This window comes from Leptinotarsa decemlineata, unplaced genomic scaffold, assembly GCF_025532065.1.
Source record: "Leptinotarsa decemlineata unplaced genomic scaffold, Ldec_3_MD MMD2_P_RNA_scaffold_2, whole genome shotgun sequence".
In the NCBI taxonomy this organism is placed as follows: Eukaryota; Metazoa; Arthropoda; class Insecta; order Coleoptera; family Chrysomelidae; genus Leptinotarsa; species Leptinotarsa decemlineata.
The window spans coordinates 2,350,556-2,376,684 of NW_027412529.1; the positions used below are offsets into that span (position 1 = coordinate 2,350,556).

Below are 26,129 nucleotides of genomic sequence, written 5' to 3' on the forward strand. Positions count from 1 at the left end.
TGAATGTACGTTTAGTTTGAAAAATTGTCGATGTTGGAGTGACATGAATTTCATATACAGGGCTTTTCATGATGAGATTAATGCTCATAGAAAAAAAAATGTTGAATATCCAAAATAAGTGATGAATTCAAAAAAACGAGCAAGAAAACCACGTTAGTTTCCGTTTGAAACAGTTTATCTCGAAAACAATACTATTTCAAAATAGAAATAGTATTATCTGAACAAAGTTAATCTAAAATTGGATGTACAACTCAAAAATGTTGAAATATACAGGGTGTTCCATTTGAAATAATTGAGTTCCTCTCATTTTTTCATGAGATCAAAGTATCTGCATTTTTTGAAGACCCTGTATGAGGCAAATGAAAATATGACTCGGAGTGAAGATCCTCATAGTATCACTCCACTCCATTTAAAATTTGATCGTTTTAGTGCAAGAGAGTTCAAGATTATCAGTATTTATAAAAGTTCATGTTTGGTAAAAAAAATATCGAAATTAATTTATATCTTCTAAACGGTAATAGATAGGTATAGGGAAATAGTATATGAATTTGTTGACAAAGTGATAATGAATCATAATATGATATTATATACGGGGTGTTCCATTTGAAAAATCAAAAAAGCCGATACTTTTAGTAGAAGCGACAGCGCCGCTTCATCTAAAATATTTTAGGCGTGTAGGTCATATTGACTTATGCATACTGTGGAATTTTCAGGTTGATCCATTGAATAGTTTGCCAGAAACGGCTAATTAACGCTCATCATGAAAAGCCCTGTATGTGAGTCACAAAAAAGCCTTGCGGGTTGCAGAATTCAACGAAGATGATTTCGATAGACATATCGAATTTTGTGAAACTCTCACTGAACGGATCAACTTGCATCAGAATTTCTTGTATAAAATTTGTTTTTCAGATGAATGTACGTTTAGTTTGAAAAATTGTCGATGTTGGAGTGACACGAATCCTCATATATCCCGTCAAGTTCATACCCAACGACCTCAAACACTGAATGTTGGGGCAGGAATTTCAGGTGACCACATTTCGGACCTTTTTTTATCGATGATAATTTGACTTGTGATAAATATTTGGATATGTTGGAGAATCGAATAATACCGTGCTTCAATAGGACAATTGAGGAGACTATAAATTTATTCGAAAACGAAATAGTTTTTCAGCAGGATGGTGCACCTCCTCATTATACAGCTCCAGTGCGACAATTATTGGAGTATAATTTTCCTGGTCGCTGGATTGGCAGAAGAGGTACAAATATGAATAACAGATCATTCAACTTCAGAAAAGCTGATTACGTGTCACTATATAATGAATTTTTGAACACGGATTGGAACTTTTTAGAAGTTTCTACAATAAGTTCTATGAAATTTTAAATGCTTATGTTCCACCCACAAAAAAATTTAAATATGTTTACTCAGTTTGGTATACGTGTGACATAATAAAACTTATTAAAGAAAAAGCTAAATTACATAGAAAGTACAAAGCAACAAAAAAAATGTGTTATTACCAAGAATTCTGTAGAACTAGAAAAATGATTAAACAGAAAGTCAAAGAAGTATGTATATACATCGTATATAAACAGTATTGAAAACGAATTGATAGTTAATCCAAAAACTTCTGGACATTTGTTCATAATAAAAATAGTAGTGCACGAATTCTAGGCCAAATGGTTTATGAGGGTGAATCCTATAACAACCCACAATTAATTGTTAATGCTTTTAGTAGATTTCAATGCCTATGTAACACCTGAGGCTGATGAAGAAAACGTTGTTTTCAACTTCGAACCTAATAGCTCAATAGATGTTAGTATGGAACCAATAACAGAGTTAGAAATATTAGAAGCTGAAAGAAAATTAAAAAATAAGATGACCTCAGGTCCAGACAAAATTCCATCATTTCTATTGAAAGACTGTCTGAGAGTACTAGTTTATCCCCTACAAATTCTTTTCAATCTTATCTTGAGAACGTCAGTTTTTCCTGAACTTTGGAAAACTGCCAAGGTTTGTCCAATACATAAAGCTCAAGATCGGAATGAAATCAATAATTATAGACCTATTTCAATCCTAAACAACTTTGCCAAGCTTCTAAAAGCAATTCTGTATAGTCGTATCCATCAATCCTCTCGACATATAATATCTGATCACCAACATGGTTTTGTGAACACTAGATCCACCATCAGTAATTTAGCTGTTTTTTATCAATATTTATGTGAATCGTTAGACCGTAGAGGGCAAGTAATGTGGTATACACGGACTTCTCTAAAGCATTCGATAGGGTCAGCCATAAGTTACTAATTTGTAAACTTTCTTGCATGGGTTTCAATGAAATTCATTGGCAACTTTTAGAATCATACCTTAGCGGACATAATCAATACGTATATTATCGCTACTTTTCTTCAGATGTGTATTTAGCAACCAGCGGAATTCCGCTAGGATCCAATATTTGTCCCTTATTGTTTTTAATATTTATTAATGATCTGTGCAACTCAATAACTTGCAATAAATTAATGTTTGCTGATGATTTGAAACTGTATACATCTATAAACAGTTTAGATGATTGTAACAGTATGCAAAAGGAGATTGATCTTTTACAAAATTGGTGTCTCAAGAATCGCATCCATTTGAATATATCTAAATGTAAAATTGTTACATTTAGTAGAAAATTTAATACACTGGAATTTCCTTATCACATCGACAGCATTATATTGGAAAGAGCTGAGAATATTAGGGATCTAGGAATCTGTTATGATCATCAACTAACTTTCAACTACCATATTAATTATATTATAAATTCAGCTCACCGCGCATATGGTTTTATAATAAGGAACTGCAAAAATTTTCATAATATGCTTACCTTGACCTCTCTGTATTTCAGTCTGGTGAGGCCAAAACTAGAATATAGGTCCATCATATGGAATCCCATATACCATCAATACACATCAGCAATTGATAGAGTCCAAAAGAAGTTTTTAAAATTTCTTACTTTTAGAATGACCGGAACTTATCCTCCAAGAAACTGTGATTACCCTGATCTGCTATCCAGATTTGACTTTGTAGCCTTAGAAAAAAGAAGAAATCAGGCATCTGTTTCATTTCTATACTAAAGTCTATCCAAATCCAAGATAGAGTAAAACAAAACCGAAGCGTGATGTTCACGTGATCGCCCAGTGTCAGATGGAAAGGGCAGCGTTCATTGGTGAATTCGCCTTCTTGGTACGAGTTCGGTACCAGCACAGGGTTGTAATCAGTCGTTTGCGTGTTTGTGTGGCATGCGTTATAGTATATTGTTTAAAATTGTTCTCCAAGATGTCCAGTACAGACACTGCTGATGATACTGTGAGCTATCCTCTGAGTCCAGCCAGGAAACGATCCAAAAAAAGACATTTGAGTGTTGAGAAGAAAGAAGATTAAATGTGTTCAAAAAAGAGATGGAAGACATTGAGACATCGACTGTCGACGAAGTCGTATCGAAAGTTTCCGATAAAATTAGAGTGTGTTGCGCTTCGATTTACAATGTTTTACGGGAATATAAACAAAATCATACATTTTCCAAACCGAATACAAGCAGAATCGTCAAACCATTATAAAGTCAATAGATGATGCTGATAAACATGCAATCAGGAGGAAAGTGCATGAGTACTTTTTCAGAAATGAAATACCCACGATAGACAAAGTACTCACAGAAATAAATGAAGATGTTTTATTGTCAAGTTTTAAGCGGTCAACATTCCATAAAGTATTGAAGAATTTGGTATGGAAAAAACGAGGGCGCAATAGTTTATTATTGGATAGAGAGGAAATTGGGTTATGGAGGAGAGATTATTTGACTAAAATTAAATATTATAGGGAACAACAGAGAACGATTTATTATATGGATGAAACCTGGGTTAATGCTGGTCATACTACCCCTAAAGTATGGGTCGATGAAACTGTGACCTCAGCTAGGAGGGCTTTTCTAGATGGACTATCCACCGGATTAACAAATCCACGGTGAATCTTTCGAACAGTGGTTTTCCAAAGTTCTACCCCATCTGGAGGATAATGCTGTGATTGTAATGGACAATGCACCTTATCATTCGCGACGGTTCGAGAAGATTCCGACAACGTCTTCAAAGAAGGTTGAAATCCAAAATTGGCTGCGATCAAAGAATATTAGCTTTGAAGACTCAATGCTGAGAGTACAGCTACTAAAAATTGTCAAGGAGCGCAAGCTTGAATACCAAAAATATATAGTCGATGAGATGGCAGCAGGCCAAAACAAAATTGTCCTTCGCCTGCCTCCATACCACTGCGAGCTCAATCCCATCGAGTTAATATGGGCGGATGTGAAGAATTTTGTAGCTCAGCATAACACCACGTTCAAATTTGCATATCTCAAAGTACTTTTTGATGAGGCTTTGAAAAGAGTCACAGCGGAGGAATGGGAGAAGTGTGTTCGGCATGTGATATCGGAAGTCGAAACAAAGATGTGAAAGCTTGATAACATAATAGAGGCACAAATCGAGCCACTGATGATTCAGATTGGTGAGGATGACACTACTGATGAAGAGACAAATTCATCCAGTTGAATAATTTTGATTAATATTCCTTTTGATTTTACATAAAATAAAAATTATCAATGAAGAAATAATTACGTCTCTTTTCGTATAATGCTTGAGTGCGTTGTGAAAGATCCAATGAAAATCTTTTTATATTACACATATTATCTGTATTTTTCCCGTTAAACTGCAAAACTTTTGCATTTCACTCGATATTATGAAAAAGTTTTCCTAAGTATGATATAGCATTTGCGATTAACAAAATGTTGGTTCTGAATACGATCCTGACCAATTCTTGGGATTTTCAATATCACGTGCGTAGGGCATGTCAATGTTTACATCCACTCTATCTTGGATTTGAATTTGCTTTAGTACTAAGGTGCTGTATCGCTGCTGTTCCAGTGTTTTGACTGAATCATAATCAACAAACAGTGATTTCAAAAAATTCTTCTACAACGCCATCTAGTGATGAGTTACAAAAAAATGTATAGCCTAAAAACCTTCCCTATGAAAAATCACTTATACATGTCAAGTTTCATGACGATCGGATGAGCGATGTAGAAGTTTATCACCATAAGCTATTGAATGTCAAATTGAATTGTCCTGTACTATTATCAGAAATTGATATCTTTGTTCCAGGAATATCTTCTAGGCACATCAATACTTTTTTATGCAAAAGGGCACAAACTAACTTAACTCTACTAACATCGATATTTTTTGTTGCAGTATTTGTGAAATTAAAAATAAGTCTCGTGCGTACCTATGTCATTTATGTTTTTTATATCAAATAGTATTTATCTTATATCAAATAGTATTAATCCTTCTAGAATGTTAGTTTTGCTCTGTAAATGGGAAACTGTTGGGCAATGAACGCTATTATTATTATTATTATCTTGAGGGAGAGGCTTCTCACCGGCCATGAGTCAGTCCGGCAGCTGTAATGCATCTATTCAACGCGGCTGCTGACTCTAGTCGCTTTCAAGCTTACGAGTCAACCCTGAACCCGTCTCGAAAGTCTTCGGGATATTTAAGCGACGCGAGGGAATCGCTCACATATTCCGGACGGTTTCGTTATTTATTCTCAATTAAAAGTTTCACTCGAGTGGCTATCGAGACACGTTCCCTTAAACTTCCGCATAAATATTTAATTCGATTCCCGCAGGAAGGCGAGTTTGTGTGTGCGAGTGCCCGGAAATGCTTTTCGTCTTCCGACATACTGACTGGTATGAATTATTAAAAGAGTACGCGTTAGATAGAGGGCTGGAGCTACCTTATGAATATTGAGCGATGTTACACGCTAGAATCGCGGACAAGTTATTTTATGAATTCGTCTTCGATACAGAGAAATTCTGGTGCTTATCTGACGAAGAAAATATCCAGCAAAAATAATTGTTCCATGCTCAAAAACTGTGGCAATTAACTTATTATTCATACTAGACCAATGAGTTTTATTGTAAACAGTAGCAGAGTAAACAATGAATTATAAATGTTGTAAAACTAAACCTACTTCGCATTACGTTTGCACCAACTGTTCAGGCATCTTCCATAAGAATTGTTTACAAGTGCATCACAAGAAAAAAGTGGTATTTTTGAAAGACAATAAAATAGTATGCTGCAAACATGAAGATGTAAGTGATCAGGAGACCAGCCTTCTCGAAAAAACCATAACAGAACTAGTGGATGATGGTGAGATAAAAAACAAATACATTGAAAAGTTGATAAAAGAAAAAAAACATCGTCTCCAACAAGCAGAGGATATAGAAACAGAAATGAATAACTTGCAAGAAAAACAAAAAATTACTATCAAAGAAATGGAAAATAAAATCCAAGAATTGCAAAAACAAATAAATAGAAAGGTTTCATTAACAGATTCTAGTACCCAAACCAATAAGCAAATGAAAAATCAATATAACTCAACTGATTCACCTAGCAGTAGCGTAGATGGAGACAATGTGAAAAATCTAAAACACACAAAAATAACTTCTGATAAAGGAACACGAACAATTAGTAAACAAATTGAACATAAAATATCAGAATTCGACAATATTGAGAATGTTAAAAAATTACTATTGATATCAAACGATCATGGGAGAAACATACCCACGAAACTAAATCATATGTATGAAAATTACAAGATACAATCTTTCATCAAAGCTAATGCAAAAATACTTTTTAAAGAATTTGATTTCTAGGTAGCCGTGGAAATATCAAGCTTATGACAGTTTGGTGACTTTTATAAGTGATTGATAAATGGTTATTGACGGTGTTTCAAAAAATCGCCAAAAATGAAAGCAAATATTGATTATTCAAACGAAGTTCTTATGAAATTATTTATTATACAATAACAGTGTACAACTGTTATTGAAAATCTCTTTGATAGAAACACTTCAATCAGAACATCTACCAAAAAATCATTTAGAAAAGTTCACACATGCAGTTCGTGCTATTGGTAATATTAAATCCCTGTGAAGTTAGATGATGAAGTAGTATTCAGTCCAACTGTAGAAAGTCCTTCATGACTAACCAATAATCCTCCTTAAAATAACGTGAGTTGGCGTATGTAGTTGTAACATATGGCTTGTAATCCAAATATCTTGTGTTCAAATCCCATGGAAAAATGCCACTTTCAACACTTGTAGGTAAAACGCGAATAACTATTTTTCCACAAAAACGGCTTTATTAAGAAAACTCGACGATTTAGGTATAGGGACATGTATATCATCTTGAAGCATTTTTCACCATCTTTCAATTTATCGAGTAATATACAGGGGGTTTCATTTGAAAAAATGAACTTTGGACTACTTTTATGCACAATGGAAATAATAGTAATTTTAGCACGCCCTGTATGATATGGAGTCGATTTCTTGGTGTTATTTGAATATTTCGAGTTTGTCCAAACTATCATCAAAATATCAACTTTTCATGAATTGAGAGTACGGATGTACTTAATTTCAATTAAGGCTATGTTTTGGACCATATTTAGCACAATTTATTTTTTATCTCGAAAACAGATAGAGATAGGTATAGGACATTATCAACAAAAAAGTATTAAAATACTAAAGCGATTCCAAAAAAGTATTAATATACGTATTATATAATAATTTTAAAAAATATAATTGCTAGGACTTTTTGATAGAAGTGGCAACGCCGCAATGCTGAAAATATTTTAGATCGATAGAACAGGTGAGGAAGTTTGGGAGGTGATATTTTCAGAAAAATCATGCTTTGCGTTTTCCAGAAACGTCTAACCTACCATCGACCGTGAGTCACGCTGTATATACACTGCTGTAGTCTCTCTCATTTCTGAACAGACAATAACAGTAATTTGTTGAATGAATGTTGTGAGTGAAATGACCAATAGTTTGTAAAGCATACTATTGAATGCTGCTACTTCATGTTGATATGACAATTACGAAATAATTATTGATTTGGTAAAATTTATGTGATGGAAGCACTGCTTAATGAGTCAGTTCCAGAATCATCAGTTACGAAAATAACCCACAAATGAACCTCCGAGATGGAGAATTCAACTCGCACTTGCTGAAATAGTCCAACTTCGCCACAAAAGGTGAAATAGAAAGGCGTTTGCAACTGCCGCACCGCAAACAGATCTTCCTTCATTGCCCGCACCCACCACATACCAGTTATTTCGCTCAAATGCATTCAATTAAGACAAATTGTTCAGTTACCTGGAAGAGACTGGCAACAGCTTTCTCGAGAAAAGGATCTGAATTTACTGCAAATGACGAGACACGGTCCATGCAAATGACAGGTTGATATGAGCCGAAGACGGTATGGAACATAGTTTTCGTTTGTAAGATGAACGTTATATCTCTTTTCTAAATGCACACAGTGTGTTCAGAATGAAGATATCTATGATGTGAATTTGGAAACAATGAGAGATTCGAATATAATGAATTTTTCAGCAACTCACAGTACGGTTTCAGAAAGTCGCACTCAACAATAGATGCAGTGTACGACGTCGTGTCTGGTGTGATTGAGGAACTTGAGCATGGCAATCACACTGCGTTGATGCTTTGTGACCTGTCGAAAGCGTTCGACTGCGTCTCACATGAAATTCTATTGGAAAAATTAAACTATTACGGAGTTAGAGGTATTCCGCTTCATTTAATAAGAACATATCTCACTAATCGTCAACAAGCAGTGATGCTCAACGGTACCTTATCAAACTTTCAAATTATTAAGCATGGCGTTCCGCAAGGGTCTGTTTTGGGCCCGCTCTTATTTGTCATTTATGTGAATGACTTGTGCAAAAATATGTTGCCGTTCAAATCGGTTCTTTTTGCGGACGACACCACTTTCATTCTGTCGGATAAAAATAATGATGTGTTACAGTCTCATCTCGACGAGATATCTAATAGTGCTAATCAGTGGTTTCTATCTAATAAGCTGAAACTAAATTGTCAGAAAACACAATACATCCAGATTTCTGCTAATAATCAAACTATCTCTAATTGTGAAACTAATAAAGTTAAATTACTGGGCATTACATTAGATAATAGACTTAACTGGTCTGCACATATTTCTCAACTGAAGAGAAAACTCTCGGGTTCTCTATTTGTTCTTCACCAATTGAAGTACATCACTAGTGCGAATATATTAAAAACCTCATACTTTTCACTGTTTCACTCACATATCAGTTATGGGGTACAACTTTGGGAAAATTCATGTCATTCCATTCAAATATTTAGGATGCAAAAGAAGGCATTGAGAGTGCTGGCTAATATTGGATACAGGGATCACTGTCAAGAATATTTCAAAAAACTCAGAATTATGCCATTGCCAACTTTATTTCTATATTACGTCTTGATTGAAATCCATAAGAGGAAACCGTCCTTGACGAAACAATGTCACATCCACGAACATAACACACGAAACGCTCACCACATTAGATTAAATCGATTTCGTCTTCACTTTTCGCAAAAAAATTCCATAGATTACTCTCTGTACAATATTTTGCCCCAAGATTTCAAAGAACTCAGTCTGAACACATACAAGAGAAAACTGAAAAATTATTTGTTGAGGCATTGCTTCTATTCTGTCGATGACTTCAGAACACATTTTTGTGGTAACATACAAGTCACTACTTCTTTTTGATTTTCAAAGTTTTTACATAATATGTGATTGTTGTGTAAATTTTAATTTGTGAATGTTGTGTGAATTTTAACTTGTAATTTCAAATGTAAAGCCAAACATGACTTGCTACAAACATATTGTATTATGTAACGTAGTCAAATAAATATTATTATTATTATATGATGATTGAATGAAAAATCTCAGGGTGGCAGCATTACCTCGAGACAGCTGCGCCTCCAGATGAAGCTTCTGTTCACTATGGACAGGAGGAGTCTGGCCAATGCACTGGCCAAATTGAGGCTATAAAAATTAGAGGGAGGGGGCAAGGCCGTAGCCAGAGGGGATCAAAGGGGATTGAGCCCCCCCGAAAGTTCTACAAGCAACGGTCATCCAAAAATCATATCAAATACAACGATTGGCTTGTTTGAACATCACAGAAGTCATGAGAATAACACCAACCGCGGCAATGGAATTAATTACTGGTATGTCCCCTCTGGACATGTACTTTAAGAAAGTTGTGTTAATGGCTATGTTACGATTGTACAAGGCTGGTGTAAACTTCAAAGTAGGAATGGGTCAATTGAGGCTGGGCCTTTGGCGAGAAGCGGTTACTGCGCAACCTCTGCTGCAGGCAACCAGTGATGCAATTGTACCCAGGTTCGTGTTTAATAAACCCTACAAAATACAAGTAAAATAGAACACAGAGTCAGATGCTACAAATGCAATCGGCATATATACAGACGGCTCAAAAACCAAAGGACGCTCAGGATATGGAGTGTACTTCAGATCACTAAGCCTAAGGATTGAGTGGAGAATAGGAAAAAATACCAGCGTGGTACAAACAGAACTGGCTGGTATCTCAATCACCACAAAAGAAATAACCAGGAAAGGAATTTCTGGCAAAAAAATAACAATCTGCACTGATAGCAGACAAGCCCTATTAGCCTAGGACAGACAACGTGTTACCTCAGGGCTAGTGCTACCAAGATTTAGCAGAAGCCTCAGTAGATAATAACATTATCCTGAGGTAGATTAAGGGGCACGACAGGAGTAAATGTAATCGCATTGCCGACTCTTCAGCCAAGGAAGCGGCTGGACTAAACATTTTAGCACCCAATGGCACGTACGGCCTGATGATTTCGACAATTGCGGAACTAGCCAAACGTCACACCCATGCTCAATCCCTAAAGAGATAGGATGAAATCAAAGGATGCACTCTTGCCAGGATCACCCTGGGCGTCCCTGGAAAGCTGGCGCCGAAGAATTATCTAGCGATGACCAGGAAAAATCTACGCTTAACAGCAGAATTTCTGACAACTGAGAAAACACCTCCATAATATGGAGCTAGTGGACACACCTCTATGCAGGATGTGTGAACAGAAAGATGAGACTGTCAGGCATGTCCTATGCGAGTGTCAGGAGTTATTGTCAATAAGAGAGTGTGTGTTCGGCGAGTCTTGGCCTACACCTTCTGATATAAAGGAGATGTCTCCTAGTGACCTGTCCATCTTCCTGAAAAGGACATGTGACCTATTGTACATCCTCCTTGGGAGGTTGTACAATGGGTCAGATGTGGCCTTAGTGCTGTGGGCCTACACTCACCCTTCCTACTCTACAGATACAGATACTATTGGAATTATGAAATCCGTTAGAAATTTTATCAAGTCCTTGGCAAAACGAACCAAGTGCTTGAAATAGAATATTGAAAAAAACTTCCCCGAAATACAATGGAAAAACCTTACGGCAATGTGCGTACAAACTTTCAAAGTTCTTGGCGGCACTACCTGTTTCCGCATGTACCCCTGAAAGGACTTTCTCTGCAACATTGGCGCGGTGTTCCATATCTTAATTTAGGAAACAGATAAGGATCTAAATTTTTACAATATTACCTCATTGCACTAGCTCGACAAAATAAAAATATTGGCGGTCACACAGGGTGTTCAATTTTTTCAGGGCGGATCCCAACTGTGTTTTTTTGAATAGCGGTTTCTACATAGAAAATAAAAGACACTTTATGAATATCTTCACTCCGAAAATATTGACGGTTTCCGAGATATCTAGCATGACAGGTTTTTTTTCCAATATTCGTCGCTCAGAATATTTGAAATTATAAAGTTGTGCCAAGTCCAATTAGATATTTATTTTGGTCAAATATTCTACATTGGTAACTCTCTCAAACGATATATCTGAAATCTACCTGTGATATACAGAGTATGAAAAATCGCTTGCCACATATTGTAAATAAAAATTTGCAGAATCTTCCTTATTTTAAATGGAGCACCCTGTATATTATTGATCCATAAGGAGCGCCAACGAAACCTCTAAAAATTTCATTAAGTATTTCCTATGGCTAGGTTTTTCTTAAATAAGCATTTTTTTCGAAAAATGGTCGTTCTTCCTATTTCTACGCCATAAACTCGATGTCCATTTGACCACTGATAAGAATATACAAAAGATATCTTGTTTCAATTTTGTACATTATAGCGTGTCCAAACAAATATTTTTTTAGGAAATAAATGTATGTACCTAACGCATTTTTCTAAATGGAAAATTATTTTTTTCATTGGATGCAGAATTTTTCCCATAAATCGTGCAATATCAAACCAAGCAAGATCAAATGAAAAAACATTATGAATATAACTATTTTTTTTTTCATGTTATGGTGTATATTCATGAATTCAGGGCTTAAATTCTAGATATTTAAATTTGTCAACTGACAAACTACAACCCTAAAAAAGGAAGAGTTTATTGAAGGTTGATAATGAAACTTTTATAAAATATGTTCGACATGTCTTCCATTTTCTTGAATGCAGAACTGAAGTCTATGTTTGAAGGACTGTTCTATCCTGCGCAAGACAGTTGGTGTAATGCTGCCAAAAGCATTAGTTATTCTAAGTCGCATATTTTCGGAAGAAGCTGGTGGCTCGGTGGCTCGACGTAAACCATATTTTTTATGTATCCCCATAAGAAAAAATCCAGTGTTGTTAAATCTGGTGATGTAGCGGGCCACCGTACAGGCCAATTCCGTCCTATACATTTATTGGGAAATACTTCATTTAGATGATCTCTAACTTCTGTCGAATAGTGAGTAGGTGCACATACATTGTTTCCATTCATATGTTCCTGAAAAAAGTATGGACCAATTATATATTCTCCAATGATGCCTCCCCAGACATTTATTGACCACCTATGTTGATAGTCCACCTGTCTCAATAAGTGGGGATTTTCTGTTGAATAATAATGGTAATTATGTCGATTCACAAATCCATTTTTATGGAATGTCGATTCATCCAACCATAAAATGTTATTTAAAAAATATTCGTTTCGACGAATTTTTCCCATGGCACTCTTTTCTCAAAATCGGCATACAGTCGTATGAGATGGATGAAAGCGATGTTTCTTCAAAACTCGTTGCACTGATCTCTCACTTATATCCACTATTTCACCAATTTGTCGTTGACTCCTAATAGGATCTTCTTCAACAGCAAGAAGAACTTGCAATTCATTATGTAGCATTAGTAGCTGGCTTAATGCGCTCATGTTTAGAATAATTGATACATCCAGTTTCAACAAATCGTTTAATTTTATTTTATTCGCTGAAGGTTGTTTTAGTGTTATTGTAATTATTCAAGAACGTACATTTTGCGGTGTAATTCAAAACTTGTTTATTTAGCAGCAGGTAATTTTAGGCATGGGGCGATATTTTAAAAAAAGGCTTGGACAAAAACTATGCATCAAATGAAGAAATTGCACGGTGTTCTATTTAGAGAATAAATGTGTTATAAACATAACATATATCTCGATCACAGCCGTCATATATGGATTTCACAGTAAAAAAATCATTGAAATTATGGCGATACAATAGAGAGTTGTCATTTTTAGAAAAAAAAATAAGAAAAACTATAGGACACGCTATAATGTACAAAATTGAAACAAGTTATCTTTCGTACATTTTTATCAGTCGTCAAATGGATTTTGCTTTGAAAAAAGTCTTTCATCGAGTTTATGGCGTAGAAATAGGAAGAACGACCATTTTTCGAATAAAATGCTTTTTAAAAAAAAACTATTGAACCTAGCCATAGGGAATACTTAATGAAATTTGTAGAGGTTTCGTTGGCGCTCGTTATGCATCAATAATATATAGGAATTTCCATTTAAAATAAGGAAGTTTCTGCAAATTTTGATTTACAATATGTGGCAAGCGGTTTTTCATACCCTGTATATCACAGGTAGATTTCAGATATATTGTTTGAGAGAGTTACTAATGTAGAATATTTGACAAAAAAAAATCAATTGGACTTGGTACATCTTTATAATTTCAAATATTCTGAGTGACGAATATTGGAAAAAAAACCTGTCATGCTAGATATCTCGAAAACCGTTAATATATTCGAAGTGAAGATATACATAAAGTGTCTTTTATTTTCTATGTAGAAATCGAAAAAACGATAAAAAATATAGGTTGCCATTTGAAAAAACACAGTTGGGATCCGCCCAGAAAAAATTGAATACCCTGTGTGACCGCCAATATTTTTATTTTGTCGAGCTCGAGTAATAAGGTGATATTATAGAAATTTTGATTTCTATCTGTTTCCTAAATAGAGATAGGGAACACCGCGCCACTGTTGCAGGACCCTGTATATGATCATGTAACACAATTTTCTTTCTTTCGTCATTTTTATATTTCATGTTTTTCTACTGTTCCACCAAATCAAACCCCTCCGAAATTGTTTTCTGGCTATGGCCTTGGGAGGGGAAAATGGATGATTAGGGTTTAGGTAAGGTGGAATATCAGCTCAGTAATCAATTTTGAGCAACCTATGTAGGCATAATCAGGGTTCAGATTGGTCAATATTGGGTTCAGGTTGAGTTCAGCTGATAATCAAAATTGAGGTGAGGTTTGGTTAGGTTTAGGGTGAATTGAGTTCTTGTAAGGTTAGATTACGCAATTCATAAAAATTATTTGATGTGTGATTCAACAAGTGATTCAACTTCACCATTCTATTTTCATGGTGATGAATCAATTCAGTAAATACCGACTCCACGTGCATGCTACAAAATAGTAAATTTAATGGTGACCCAGTTACACTGTGTCAAAGAAACGCTTGAGCTTCGTCGGTGTTACGAAAATCCCTCTAAAAGTTAAACACACACACAGACAATTTCTTCTTCGAAGCGGAAGTTTCCTGAGTAAACTCAGCGGTGAACTTTCAGTATATGCGGTTTATCTAGAGGACTAGAGCGGCTGGTGCACGTAATGTTGTTTGCCGTCGAAAATAGAGGTGCTTTCTGTTTATATTCCGATAAAAATTTCATCTGGAGTACGTGCTCTTGATGGACGTTCTCGTTCACTAAATACGAAGTTGTTCTTCTTGAGATCGGTTTCGTTGGAGTTCCTGGAGTTACTTGATTGGTTATTATTCGGCAACCATTATCAGTGACAGCATAGGATATCACTTGTGAAGATTTCCTTTGAATGGTTTTTCACAATTTTGAGAAAGGCTCAACTCGACTAGGAAGAAGTATGAAAGATCGGTTCCATCTGGAATCCGCACATATTGTCTATTTAACGTTCATGAAGAAGTTCGTATGAATTTGTTCAGGGAAAAGCTGAAAAATTCAACTTGTGAATTGCAACCAAGAAACCAATAATATCTTATGTCGATGCTTCTAACAGAAAAGTATCTGCTACATGGACTGAAAAGTATCGGGCCTAACACATAGATGGGCGCTAATCGTATTGCATTCACTGCTTTTTCAGTCAGTACTAACCTTCAAAGGAAAGCTGTTGAAATTTCATGATACTCTACTCATAAGTTTGTAAGTTAGTGTGCTAAAAATGACTCTACTTTTGTTATTTTCAAAACAATGGATCACACACGATTTCATGTTTTACTTTACAATGCTTCTTGATGGAAAAAAATACCGTTAAAGTGAAGCAATGACTTGAAAAGTGTTATAAAGAGTCCACTACATTATAAACTAGTCTAATCAACAAGTTCAAAAACATGAAAAATAGAGATAAAGGTCCTAAAAATATCAGCGGTAGCTCATTCGATTCTGAATCACCTCTAGAAAAATGTTTTTGGAGGATTTTGGAGCAGATAAAAAATTGCAATTGTTATTAACAAAATAAGATATAAAAAATGGTATTTAGTTTTTCGTTAATAACTCAAAAAATATTAATATTTAAGCAATTTTGAAAAAATCTCGTTAGAGAGGAGGAAATTTCCGAACAAAAAGTCACGACTTCCGAAACTCTATCTCCATTATTTATAATTTTAATTTGACTTTGAAAATAGGGTTCCGCGCGGCTGTTACGGCATGCACGCGCTGCCGCTAAAGAGAGTTTATCAAAAGAAATTATTTTTTTTATTACATAAGATATCATTTTAAAAATTTGAAAAAATTCTAGTATCTTCTTAACACTTGAATGAATCGAGTCCCATCGAAAAAAAAGTTTTATCACCGTTTTTCAAAAAGTTATTCAATTGTTGACTAACAAATTTTTTCCCAATCTCCGTTGGCATAAATAATGGGATAAAAGGTATAAATAATTGGCCTATAAATTTTAAACTTCGTGGAGCCCTTTTGATATATACTTCATACGATCCTGCGGTAAAAGTTCATAAAAATTTATTAATTTGTTAATTATGATTTTTTATAACTATTGCAAAATGAAATTGTTAATAATTTTTTTTTCAATTGATATTAAGCTATGTCTGTTTTTACATTAAACAATGGCAGTTATGAACATAGGATATGAATTTTTTACGTAATTTGTTTATTAAATTGTTTTGAACAAATAGAGATATCCAATATTTTAGAAATTTTTTTTTGGTATTTTGTTGTCTAGAGATAATTATGATTAAAAAAAATGTTTTCTTAATTATATTTTTAATTGTTTAAAATGATTTTTTGCTATTTCGATTGTTCAAATTTGGTTAACGAATAATTTTGCTTTTGAAAATCATAATTTACACTTTTAAATAGTTTGGCAAAAAAAGAATTCATTTATTATTTAATTGTTTAACAGTTTGTTATAAACAAATATTGACCAATGGTATTTTTTTTTCTGAAGCAGAAAAAAATTATAAAAACAGCTATATATAAAAAAGTGCCATAAATTCTTTTTATTTATTATAATACTTATAATATATATATATATATATATATAAAAGTGCCATATTTTTTTTCATTTATTATAATACTTGCAATATATATTATATATATATATATATATATATATATATATATATATATATATATATAATATATATATATAGCTGTTTTTATAATTTTTTTCTACTTCAGAAAAAATATAACGTTGGTCAATATTTGTTTATAACAAACTGTTAAAATAATGAACAATTAAGTAATAAATATTTTTTTGCCAAACTATTTAAAAGTGTAAATTGTGATTTTTAAAAGCAAAATTATTTCTCAACTAATTATTTAAACAATCGAAATATGAAAAATTCGATTTTAAACAGTTAAAAATCAAAATTGAGAAAAATATTTTTTAAAGAAATCATAATTATCTCTAGAATACCAAAAAAAAAAATTTCGAAAATATTGAATTTCTCTATTTGTTTGAAACAATTTAATAAACAAATCACTTAAAAATTCATATCCTATGTTAATATTTGCCATTGTTTAATGTGAAAACAGATATAGCTAAATATCAATTGAAAAAAAAAATTTATCAAAAATTTTTAGAAATTTCATTTTGCAATAGTTATAAAAAATCATAATTAACAAATTAATAAATTTTTATGAACTTTTATCGCAGGATCGTATGAAGTATATATATCAAAAGGTCTCCACGAAGTTTAAAATTGATGGGCCAGTTATTCAAACCTTTTATTCCATTATTTATGCCAACGGAGATTGTGAAAAAATGTGTTAGTTAGCAATTGAATAACTTTTTGAAAAATGGTAATGAAACTTTTTTTTTACGAAACTCGATTCATTCAAGTGTTGTGAAGATACTAGATCTTTTTCAAATTTTTAAAATTACATTTTATGTTATAAAAAAATTATTTCTTTTGATAAACTCTCTTTAGCGGCAGCACGCTTATGCCGTAACAGCCGCGCGGAACCCTATTTTCAACGTCAAATTAAAATTATAAATAATGTAGATAGAGTTTCGGGAGGCGAAACTTTTTCATTGGAAATTTCCTTCTCTTCAATTAGGTTTTTTCAAAATTGCTTAAATATTCATATTTTTCGATTTATTAACGAAAAACTAAATACCATTTTTTATTTATTTTGTTAATAACAGTTGCAATTTTTTACCGGCACCAAAATCCTTCAAAAACATTTTTCTAGAGGTGATTCCGAATCGAATGAGCTATCGCTCATATTTTTAGGATCTTTATTTCCATTTTTCATGTTTTTGAACTTGTTGATTAGACTAAAACGACAATTGAACGTTGCTTTGCTGACTCCAAATGTGGTCGTAGAGATACCGATGATGCAGAACGCAGTGGATGTCCAAATGTGGCAGTAACACCAGTAAACATAAAATAATCCACAAAATCGTTTTGAATAATCGAAAAGCATGAGCATTTGACTATGAGAAAGCTTTATTCAAAAAGGGTGCCGCGCGAGCTCACTGCTGGCCAAAAACAAGAACGTCTTGATGGTTCTGAGCAGTGTTTGGCCAAGTTTAAACAAAACAAACCGGAATTTTTGCGTCGATATGTGACAATGGATGTAACAGTAGCTACTGCTAGCGAAACATGTTGTGATATTTCCCAAATGATGTTTGTGGATATCAAATCGTGAGGTGTAGTTTTTGAAAAAAAAAAGATATCAACTAGATGGTATATAAAAGATGAGTAGTAACAGATTTCTTAACTAGCGCTAATATCGTTCTCAAAAAATGAAAATCAATATGGTAACATCTCTAAGAAACAGAGTAGTTGAACTATCTCTCTGAGACAAAATAGTTTAATTGTTTTATTGGTTCGAGCTTTTATGTGTCCTGTATACATTATGTTACGTCGTTGCCACATTGATATGTTAAATAATTCATACCCACTCGAATAATTGTTTTTATGCCCTAGTATGATTGTAATATGGAACTAACTATTCTGAATACTCCTGATTTGTTCTGTGTTATGGGACAGTATTCTCAGGAACACATTTCAATTTCTAGCTTTTCAGCTTCTTTTATTTATATATTATTCGAACTTATTTTATTGTTAGAAGAATTTTATAACATTTTTTATATTTTTTATATACCATTTTTGCCTTTTTGGACTTGTATTTATATTAAGATTTCCTATTTTCAAATAAATAAATAAATTTAAAAGAATATAAGAAATATAGATACTTATTTGAAATTTTCACTCGAAACACCTATCTAGCGAATTGCTATTTTGCAATACAAAAGTGAGTTACTCCTGTTCTCAGATTGTTACCATTCATATGTGACTCCACAGTTGATTAACACCTTCAAAATCGAAAACGCAAACAAAAATATGACCACTATTTTCGAATTATATCCCAAACACCCATTTCTAAAAGAAAAATCGAATGTTGTTCATAAAATACCTTGATCAGGCTACCATAAAAAGTATATTGGTCAGACGTCTAGGAAACTCAATAATCGTACCATAAAAGCGATTTTAAATCTAATATAAATTCATGTGCCTTATAAGAACATGTTGACCAGCATGACCATTGTATAGATTCTAATAACATAGAAATTTTGGATGCTTCAAATGCGAGTCAACCCAGCCTTCAGAATCATTCATGTATATATAAAAAAAGGTTAGCATGGCTGGCTACAACAATTAGGTTGGATCCGATATTGCCGTAGGAGATAAACAAAATGAGAATTCAATAAAACATTTTGATAACTGTCTTGAAGGACTTGTCCAAGTCAATTGTCATGTCACTATAAAATATGAAATGTAATGAAGTGTCCATGGAACATATAACTTTGATTCTTTCCGTGTGACATATTGAGGCATACTCCCCTGGTCTAGTTACTGGTTTCCGCAGTGCAGATGTATCTTTCAAACTAGTTGAGGCATATAATTTGTGTGTCAATGGACAATGTACACACATCGGAAAAGTCTAGGGATATTTTTATAACATACTAAATATCATAAAAATAAATGCATGAGGTCGTTTAATTTCGATTAAATTGGTACACTCGACCACCCTGTAGATTTCTATGGGTTGAACAAAGCCTGCAAAAATGGTAACTAATCTTTTATCAAGTTTTTTACAAACTGTAGGTTTTCGGCTGAAATGAATAATCTGAAAGTGTCGAGTTTGTACATTCTATGCAGTTCTTGCTCAGCAATTAAACTGGAAATATTGTGCTTTAACATGGAACGCCATCTCTTACCATTGGCTGAGATGAATAAAGCTGTAGGGCTATTTCAAGGTGGCATGCGACAAAATGATGTTGCTCTTCGTTTGGGGGTCTACCAAAGTGTTATCAGTCGATTGTGGCGGCGTTTCCCTGAAACTGGCAGTCCAGCCGAACAACATCCAGGGCGAGGACGCGCTACAACTGCAGTTCAAGACCGATTTTTGGTCTTAACCGCAAGAAGACAACCGACAGTCACAGCACCTGAGTTGGTTAACGTGTTGCAGCAGACGCACCAGGTAACCGTTGGTCGTGATACTGTCAGAAATCGACTGCATGAAGCAGATCTCCACTACAGAAGGCCACTTAGATGTCCACCTTTGTCGGGAGGCAATCGCGGTAGAAGATTAGAGTGGTGTCAAGAACATCAAAACTGGGATGCAAATGATTGGGCCACAGTTTTGTTTACAGACGAATCCAGATTTGGATTTCATCCAGATTCTCGTCGAGTAAGACTGTGGAGACGACCTGGAAATAATGAACGTTTGAGACCCGTCCAGGAGGTCCACACATACAGAGGTGGTACAGTAATGCTATGGGGCGGAATCATGATCGGCGGCAGAACCGATCTCGTTTTTCCAAATCGCTCCCTCACAGCTCGACATTACCTCGACACCATTCTTCTACCTATCGTCCGTCCGTTTGCTGGTGCTGTTGGTGAAAACTTCCACCTAATGCACGATAATGCTCGTCCACATGTCGCGCGTCTAGTGACTGACTGGCTCACCAACGAAGAAGTTGATGTATTGCCATGGCCAGCACAATCACCGGACCTGAATCACATCTAGCATGTGTGGGACATGCTTCAACGAAGAATTACTCCGTATGTGGGGAACATTCACAAAACGTTTCAATTGAGAGAGCTTTTAATCGCTGAATGGGCAAATGTACCTCAACAAGACATTGACAATCTCATTTTGTCGATGCACGATAGATGTAGGGCCGTAATAAACCAGCGTGGAGGCCATACTTTGTACTGATTCCAATTTTTTTTGTATTATGATTTTTTTTCTGGGTGCCAAAGAAGAGCCATATTTTTTTAGTTTTGCTTATATGCGCACTCAGTATTTTTGACCATTAAATAAATTTTGTTGTAAGTTACATTCGTTTAATAATCACCCGTCAACTTTTTTTTTCCTTAAGCGATCTAAAAAAAAATTATTGCCATTTTTAAAACTATCCCTAGACTTTTCCGATGTGTGTATTTAGCGTAGTACTCGTACTTTTTTGTCAGATTGTCAAATCAATTGCTAGATTTGAAAATTGATCCTTGTTAATGCAAGTTTGACGTTGATTTTTGTTGCAGTTAGACAGATTCAAAGAACCTCCAGCGTTTGGGCCCATGTGCGATTTATTGTGGTCGGATCCCTTGGAAGATTTCGGAAATGAAAATAACGCAGAACACTTCTCACACAACTCTGTAAGAGGCTGCTCATATTTCTATAGGTGAGTAGATTCTTTGATATTGGATATTTCCTCTCACAGATAAGATTTTGTTAAATGAAGATGGTTTATTATAATACGTAAAATTTTTAGCTCTATGACTTATTGACCACGCCAGATTTTTACCTCCAGCGTTTTTGTGTGAAAGTTAATGAGAAACCTGTTGAAAATAATTTTGATCCACAGCTCAGTTTCTATGCCTTTATAAGTTACGACCTGTAAGTTCAGATAGCTTCGAAATCCTAGGACAAGTAAGTACGTAAACCGATGACATTCAACGGTTACAATCTGGTTCAAGCGTTACGAGCAACGTGGGCTTGAGAACGTTCTTCATTAAACCCTTCCAAGTAATAGAATTGGGTATTTGCTCGTTTGATAGGGATATTGAGAACTCGACCAGTTCATAAAAAGTGGAGTTAAACAAAAGCGATTCGTAATAATCTTATTACCAAGTAATTTCCTACAGGCCGTCGACGGTTTAATTAGGTGGCAAATGCAGTGCGGTCATCAGATATGGTTATATATCGCAACAAGTGGACTTAGCTGCTAGGACAGACAGGACATCCTCTTAATCATGTATCCAGATGTAGAGAAAGTGAAAAATGATTGATAAAAGCTTAGATTGCATGATTAGAGAACGATTGGTGTACACGACCGTTATAGGAGGGACAGGTTCTTGGACAGCACGACATCGAAGTACACTTTCACCACAAATCTCACAGTTATAGTCACAAACCGTGAAGAATGAATGATAGACAGTCATCAACAACGAAATTGGTATACAGTACAGAGGGTCAAAAACCGAACTGGAATATATTGTATGAGCCTAAATTACGTTATAGTCACCCTTCCAGTCAATACACATCGTCGTCCAGGTAGAAATGTATTCAATCTTACAAGGTATAACAAGTTACAAACGATCAAACTGCGTTTGGGGCAGGAAGCACTCAAAAATCGCGTCGAGAATGGTCTGAGAAAATGGTGGGCAATACTCGGTGCTACAACAATTAGAAATCATAGGGAGTGGAAAAATATTAGTGTATCAATCATAGATCACCAATTTCGAATGGGATTGGAACCCACACGTAGTACCATCGGAGATGAATAGTAGCGATACAGCATATTGCATAATTTTGTCATGCATCACCGATTTGCAAAAAATGTGGGTTCTGGTTCTATTCACCCTTTATTTAAAAAAATAATAGAGGTATAGAGATACCTGGCACAAGATGCAGGGCATACCGCCAGAATATGCGGTCTCGGCCTATATCCATAGATATAACGTGGCCCTGAGAGTGCTTTATTATCACCTACGGCATTCTTACTGTATTGACGAGACACCGGTGTTGCCCTACGCTTCGGGGGATATTAAATCCGTTGTGGGAGAAGTGCCGAATTTATTGAAACTATTCGTTCCCCACCCCAGGCTCATACACACTTATAAGCCTGATGGAGTCCTCCTCGACCACCAGAGCAAAAGAATATTTGTCGTGGAGTTTTATGCTCCTGGTGGGACGAATATCATCCGAAAAGAAGAGGAAAAACGACTAACGTATATCCTCGCTACTCTCTTGCCGATCAAATGCAAAATAATGACATTCTCGGCTCATTTTGCCTGCTCAGGGCACATGATAATGCGGCGCGCTCTCTCGAATGTATCGAGGATTTGGGGACCCAATGACCACTTTCCCACTGTGTGGGAAGTAGTCCTTGGGTGGGAGGTGTGGTCACTCACCCTCACGGTGTGGAGAGTGCTCGGTCATTGATTGAGGATGCCGGCGCTCCCTCCCGACTCTATCGGGGATTTGAGGATGGGGCCTGACCAGCATAATCTTATGGGTAATAATGATACGCACGAAAGCAGAAATTTTGGCCAGACAAATACAGAAGGTTGTCATTCCTGGCTAATTGCGTTCGCACATGATTCACGAACGTAATGACCACTTATCCCAACGGTGTAAGGAGTTGTTATTGGTTGAGAATGCTGGCGCGTCCACCCGACTGTATCAGGGCTTTGGAGGTAGGGCCAGACCAGCGCAATCTTATGAATAATAATGATATGCACGAAAGCAGAAATATATCCAGACAAGAGCAGTAGGTTGTCATTCTTGGCTCATTGCGATCGCACATGATTCACGGACCCAATGACCACTTACCCCAATGATGTGGGAAGTGGTCATTGATTGAGGATGTTGGCGCGCCCTCCCGATTGTATGGGGGCTTTGGGGATGGGGCCTGACCAGCACAATCTTATGGATTACAATGATACGCACGAAGGCAGAAATCTTGGCCAGACAAATGCAGAAGGTTGTCATTCTTGACTCATTGCGTTCGCACATGATTCACGGTCCCTATGACCACTTACCCCACTGTGGGGGAAGTAGTCTTTGGGTGAGAGGAGTGGTCACTCACCCTCACGGTGTGGAGAGTGGTCGGTCATTGATTGAGGATGCCGGCGCTCCCTCCCGACTCTATCGGGGATTTGGGGATGAGGCCTGACTAGCATAATCTTTATGGATAATAATGATTCGCACAAAAGCAGAAATTTTGGCCAGATAAATACAGAAGGTTGTCATTCCTGGCTAATTGCGTTCGCACATGTTTCACGAACCTAATGACCACTTATCCCAACGGTGTAAGGAGTGGTCATTGGTTGAGGATGCTGGCGCGTCCACCCGACTGTATCGGGGCTTTGGAGATAGGGCCAGACCAGCGCAATCTTATGAATAATAATGATATGCACGAAAGCAGAAATATATCCAGACAAGAGCAGTAGGTTGTCATTCTTGGCTCATTGCGATCGCACATGATTCACGGACCCAATGACCACTTACCCCAATGATGTGGGAAGTGGTCATTGATTGAGGATGTTGGCGCGCCCTCCCGACTGTATCGGGGCTTTGGGGATGGGGCCTGACCAGCACAATCTTATGGATAACAATGATACGCACGAAGGCAGAAATCTTGGTCAGACAAATGCAGAAGGTTGTCATTTTTGACTCATTGCGTTCGCACATGATTCACGGTCCCTATGACCACTTACCCCACTGTGGGGGAAGTAGTCTTTGGGTGAGAGGAGTGGTCACTCACCCTCACGGTGTGGAGAGTGGTCGGTCATTGATTGAGGATGCCGGCGCTCCCTCCCGACTCTATCGGGGATTTGGGGATGAGGCCTGACTAGCATAATCTTTATGGATAATAATGATTCGCACAAAAGCAGAAATTTTGGCCAGATAAATACAGAAGGTTGTCATTCCTGGCTAATTGCGTTCGCACATGTTTCACGAACCTAATGACCACTTATCCCAACGGTGTAAGGAGTGGTCATTGGTTGAGGATGCTGGCGCGTCCACCCGACTGTATCGGGGCTTTGGAGATAGGGCCAGACCAGCGCAATCTTATGAATAATAATGATATGCACGAAAGCAGAAATATATCCAGACAAGAGCAGTAGGTTGTCATTCTTGGCTCATTGCGATCGCACATGATTCACGGACCCAATGACCACTTACCCCAATGATGTGGGAAGTGGTCATTGATTGAGGATGTTGGCGCGCCCTCCCGACTGTATCGGGGCTTTGGGGATGGGGCCTGACCAGCACAATCTTATGGATAACAATGATACGCACGAAGGCAGAAATCTTGGTCAGACAAATGCAGAAGGTTGTCATTTTTGACTCATTGCGTTCGCACATGATTCACGGTCCCTATGACCACTTACCCCACTGTGGGGGAAGTAGTCTTTGGATGAGAGGAGTGGTCACTCACCCTCGCGGTGTGGAGAGTGGTCGGTCATTGATTGAGGATGCCGGCGCTCCCTCCCGACTCTATCGGGGATTTGGGGATGGGGCCTGACGAGCATAATCTTATGAATAATAATGATACGCACGAAAGCAGAAATTTTGGCCTGACAAATACAGAAGGTTGTCATTTCTGGCTAATTGCGTACGCACATGATTCACGGACCTAATGACCGCTTATCCCAACGGTGTAAGGAGTGGTCATTGGTTGTGGATGCTGGCGCATCCACCCGACTGTATCGGGGCTTTGGAGATAGGGCCAGACCAGCGCAATCTTATGAATAATAATGATATCCACGAAAGCAGAAATATATCCAGACAAAAGCAGTAGATTGTCATTCTCGGCTCATTGCGATCGCACATGATTCACGGGCCCACTGACCACTTACCCCAATGATGTGGGAAGTGTTCATTGATTGAGGATGCCGGCGCTCCCTCCCGACTCTATCGGGGATTTGGGGATGGGGCCTGACTAGCATAATCTTTATGGATAATAATGATTCGCACAAAAGCAGAAATTTTGGCCAGATAAATACAGAAGGTTGTCATTCCTGGCTAATTGCGTTCGCACATGTTTCACGAACCTAATGACCACTTATCCCAACGGTGTAAGGAGTGGTCATTGGTTGAGGATGCTGGCGCGTCCACCCGACTGTATCGGGGCTTTGGAGATAGGGCCAGACCAGCGCAATCTTATGAATAATAATGATATGCACGAAAGCAGAAATATATCCAGACAAAAGCAGTAGGTTGTCATTCTCGGCTCATTGCGATCGCACATGATTCACGGGCCCACTGACCACTTACCCCAATGATGTGGAAAGTGGTCATTGATTGAGGATGTTGGCGCGCCC

The 26,129-nt window shown here is 36.4% G+C and overlaps 1 protein-coding gene across 7 annotated transcripts in view; it reads left to right on the top strand.

Moving 5' to 3' along the window:
* LOC111506509 (serine/threonine-protein phosphatase 2B catalytic subunit 2) overlaps positions 1–26,129 on the top strand; it is a 306,256-nt gene that overhangs the window by 217,347 nt on the left and 62,780 nt on the right. For all 7 annotated transcript variants that reach the window (XM_023161595.2, XM_023161594.2, XM_023161593.2 and 4 more), the window contains exon 6: positions 21,339–21,478. In XM_023161595.2, coding sequence (XP_023017363.1) covers positions 21,339–21,478 — 140 coding nt within the window. The remainder of the gene's footprint in view (positions 1–21,338; positions 21,479–26,129) is intronic.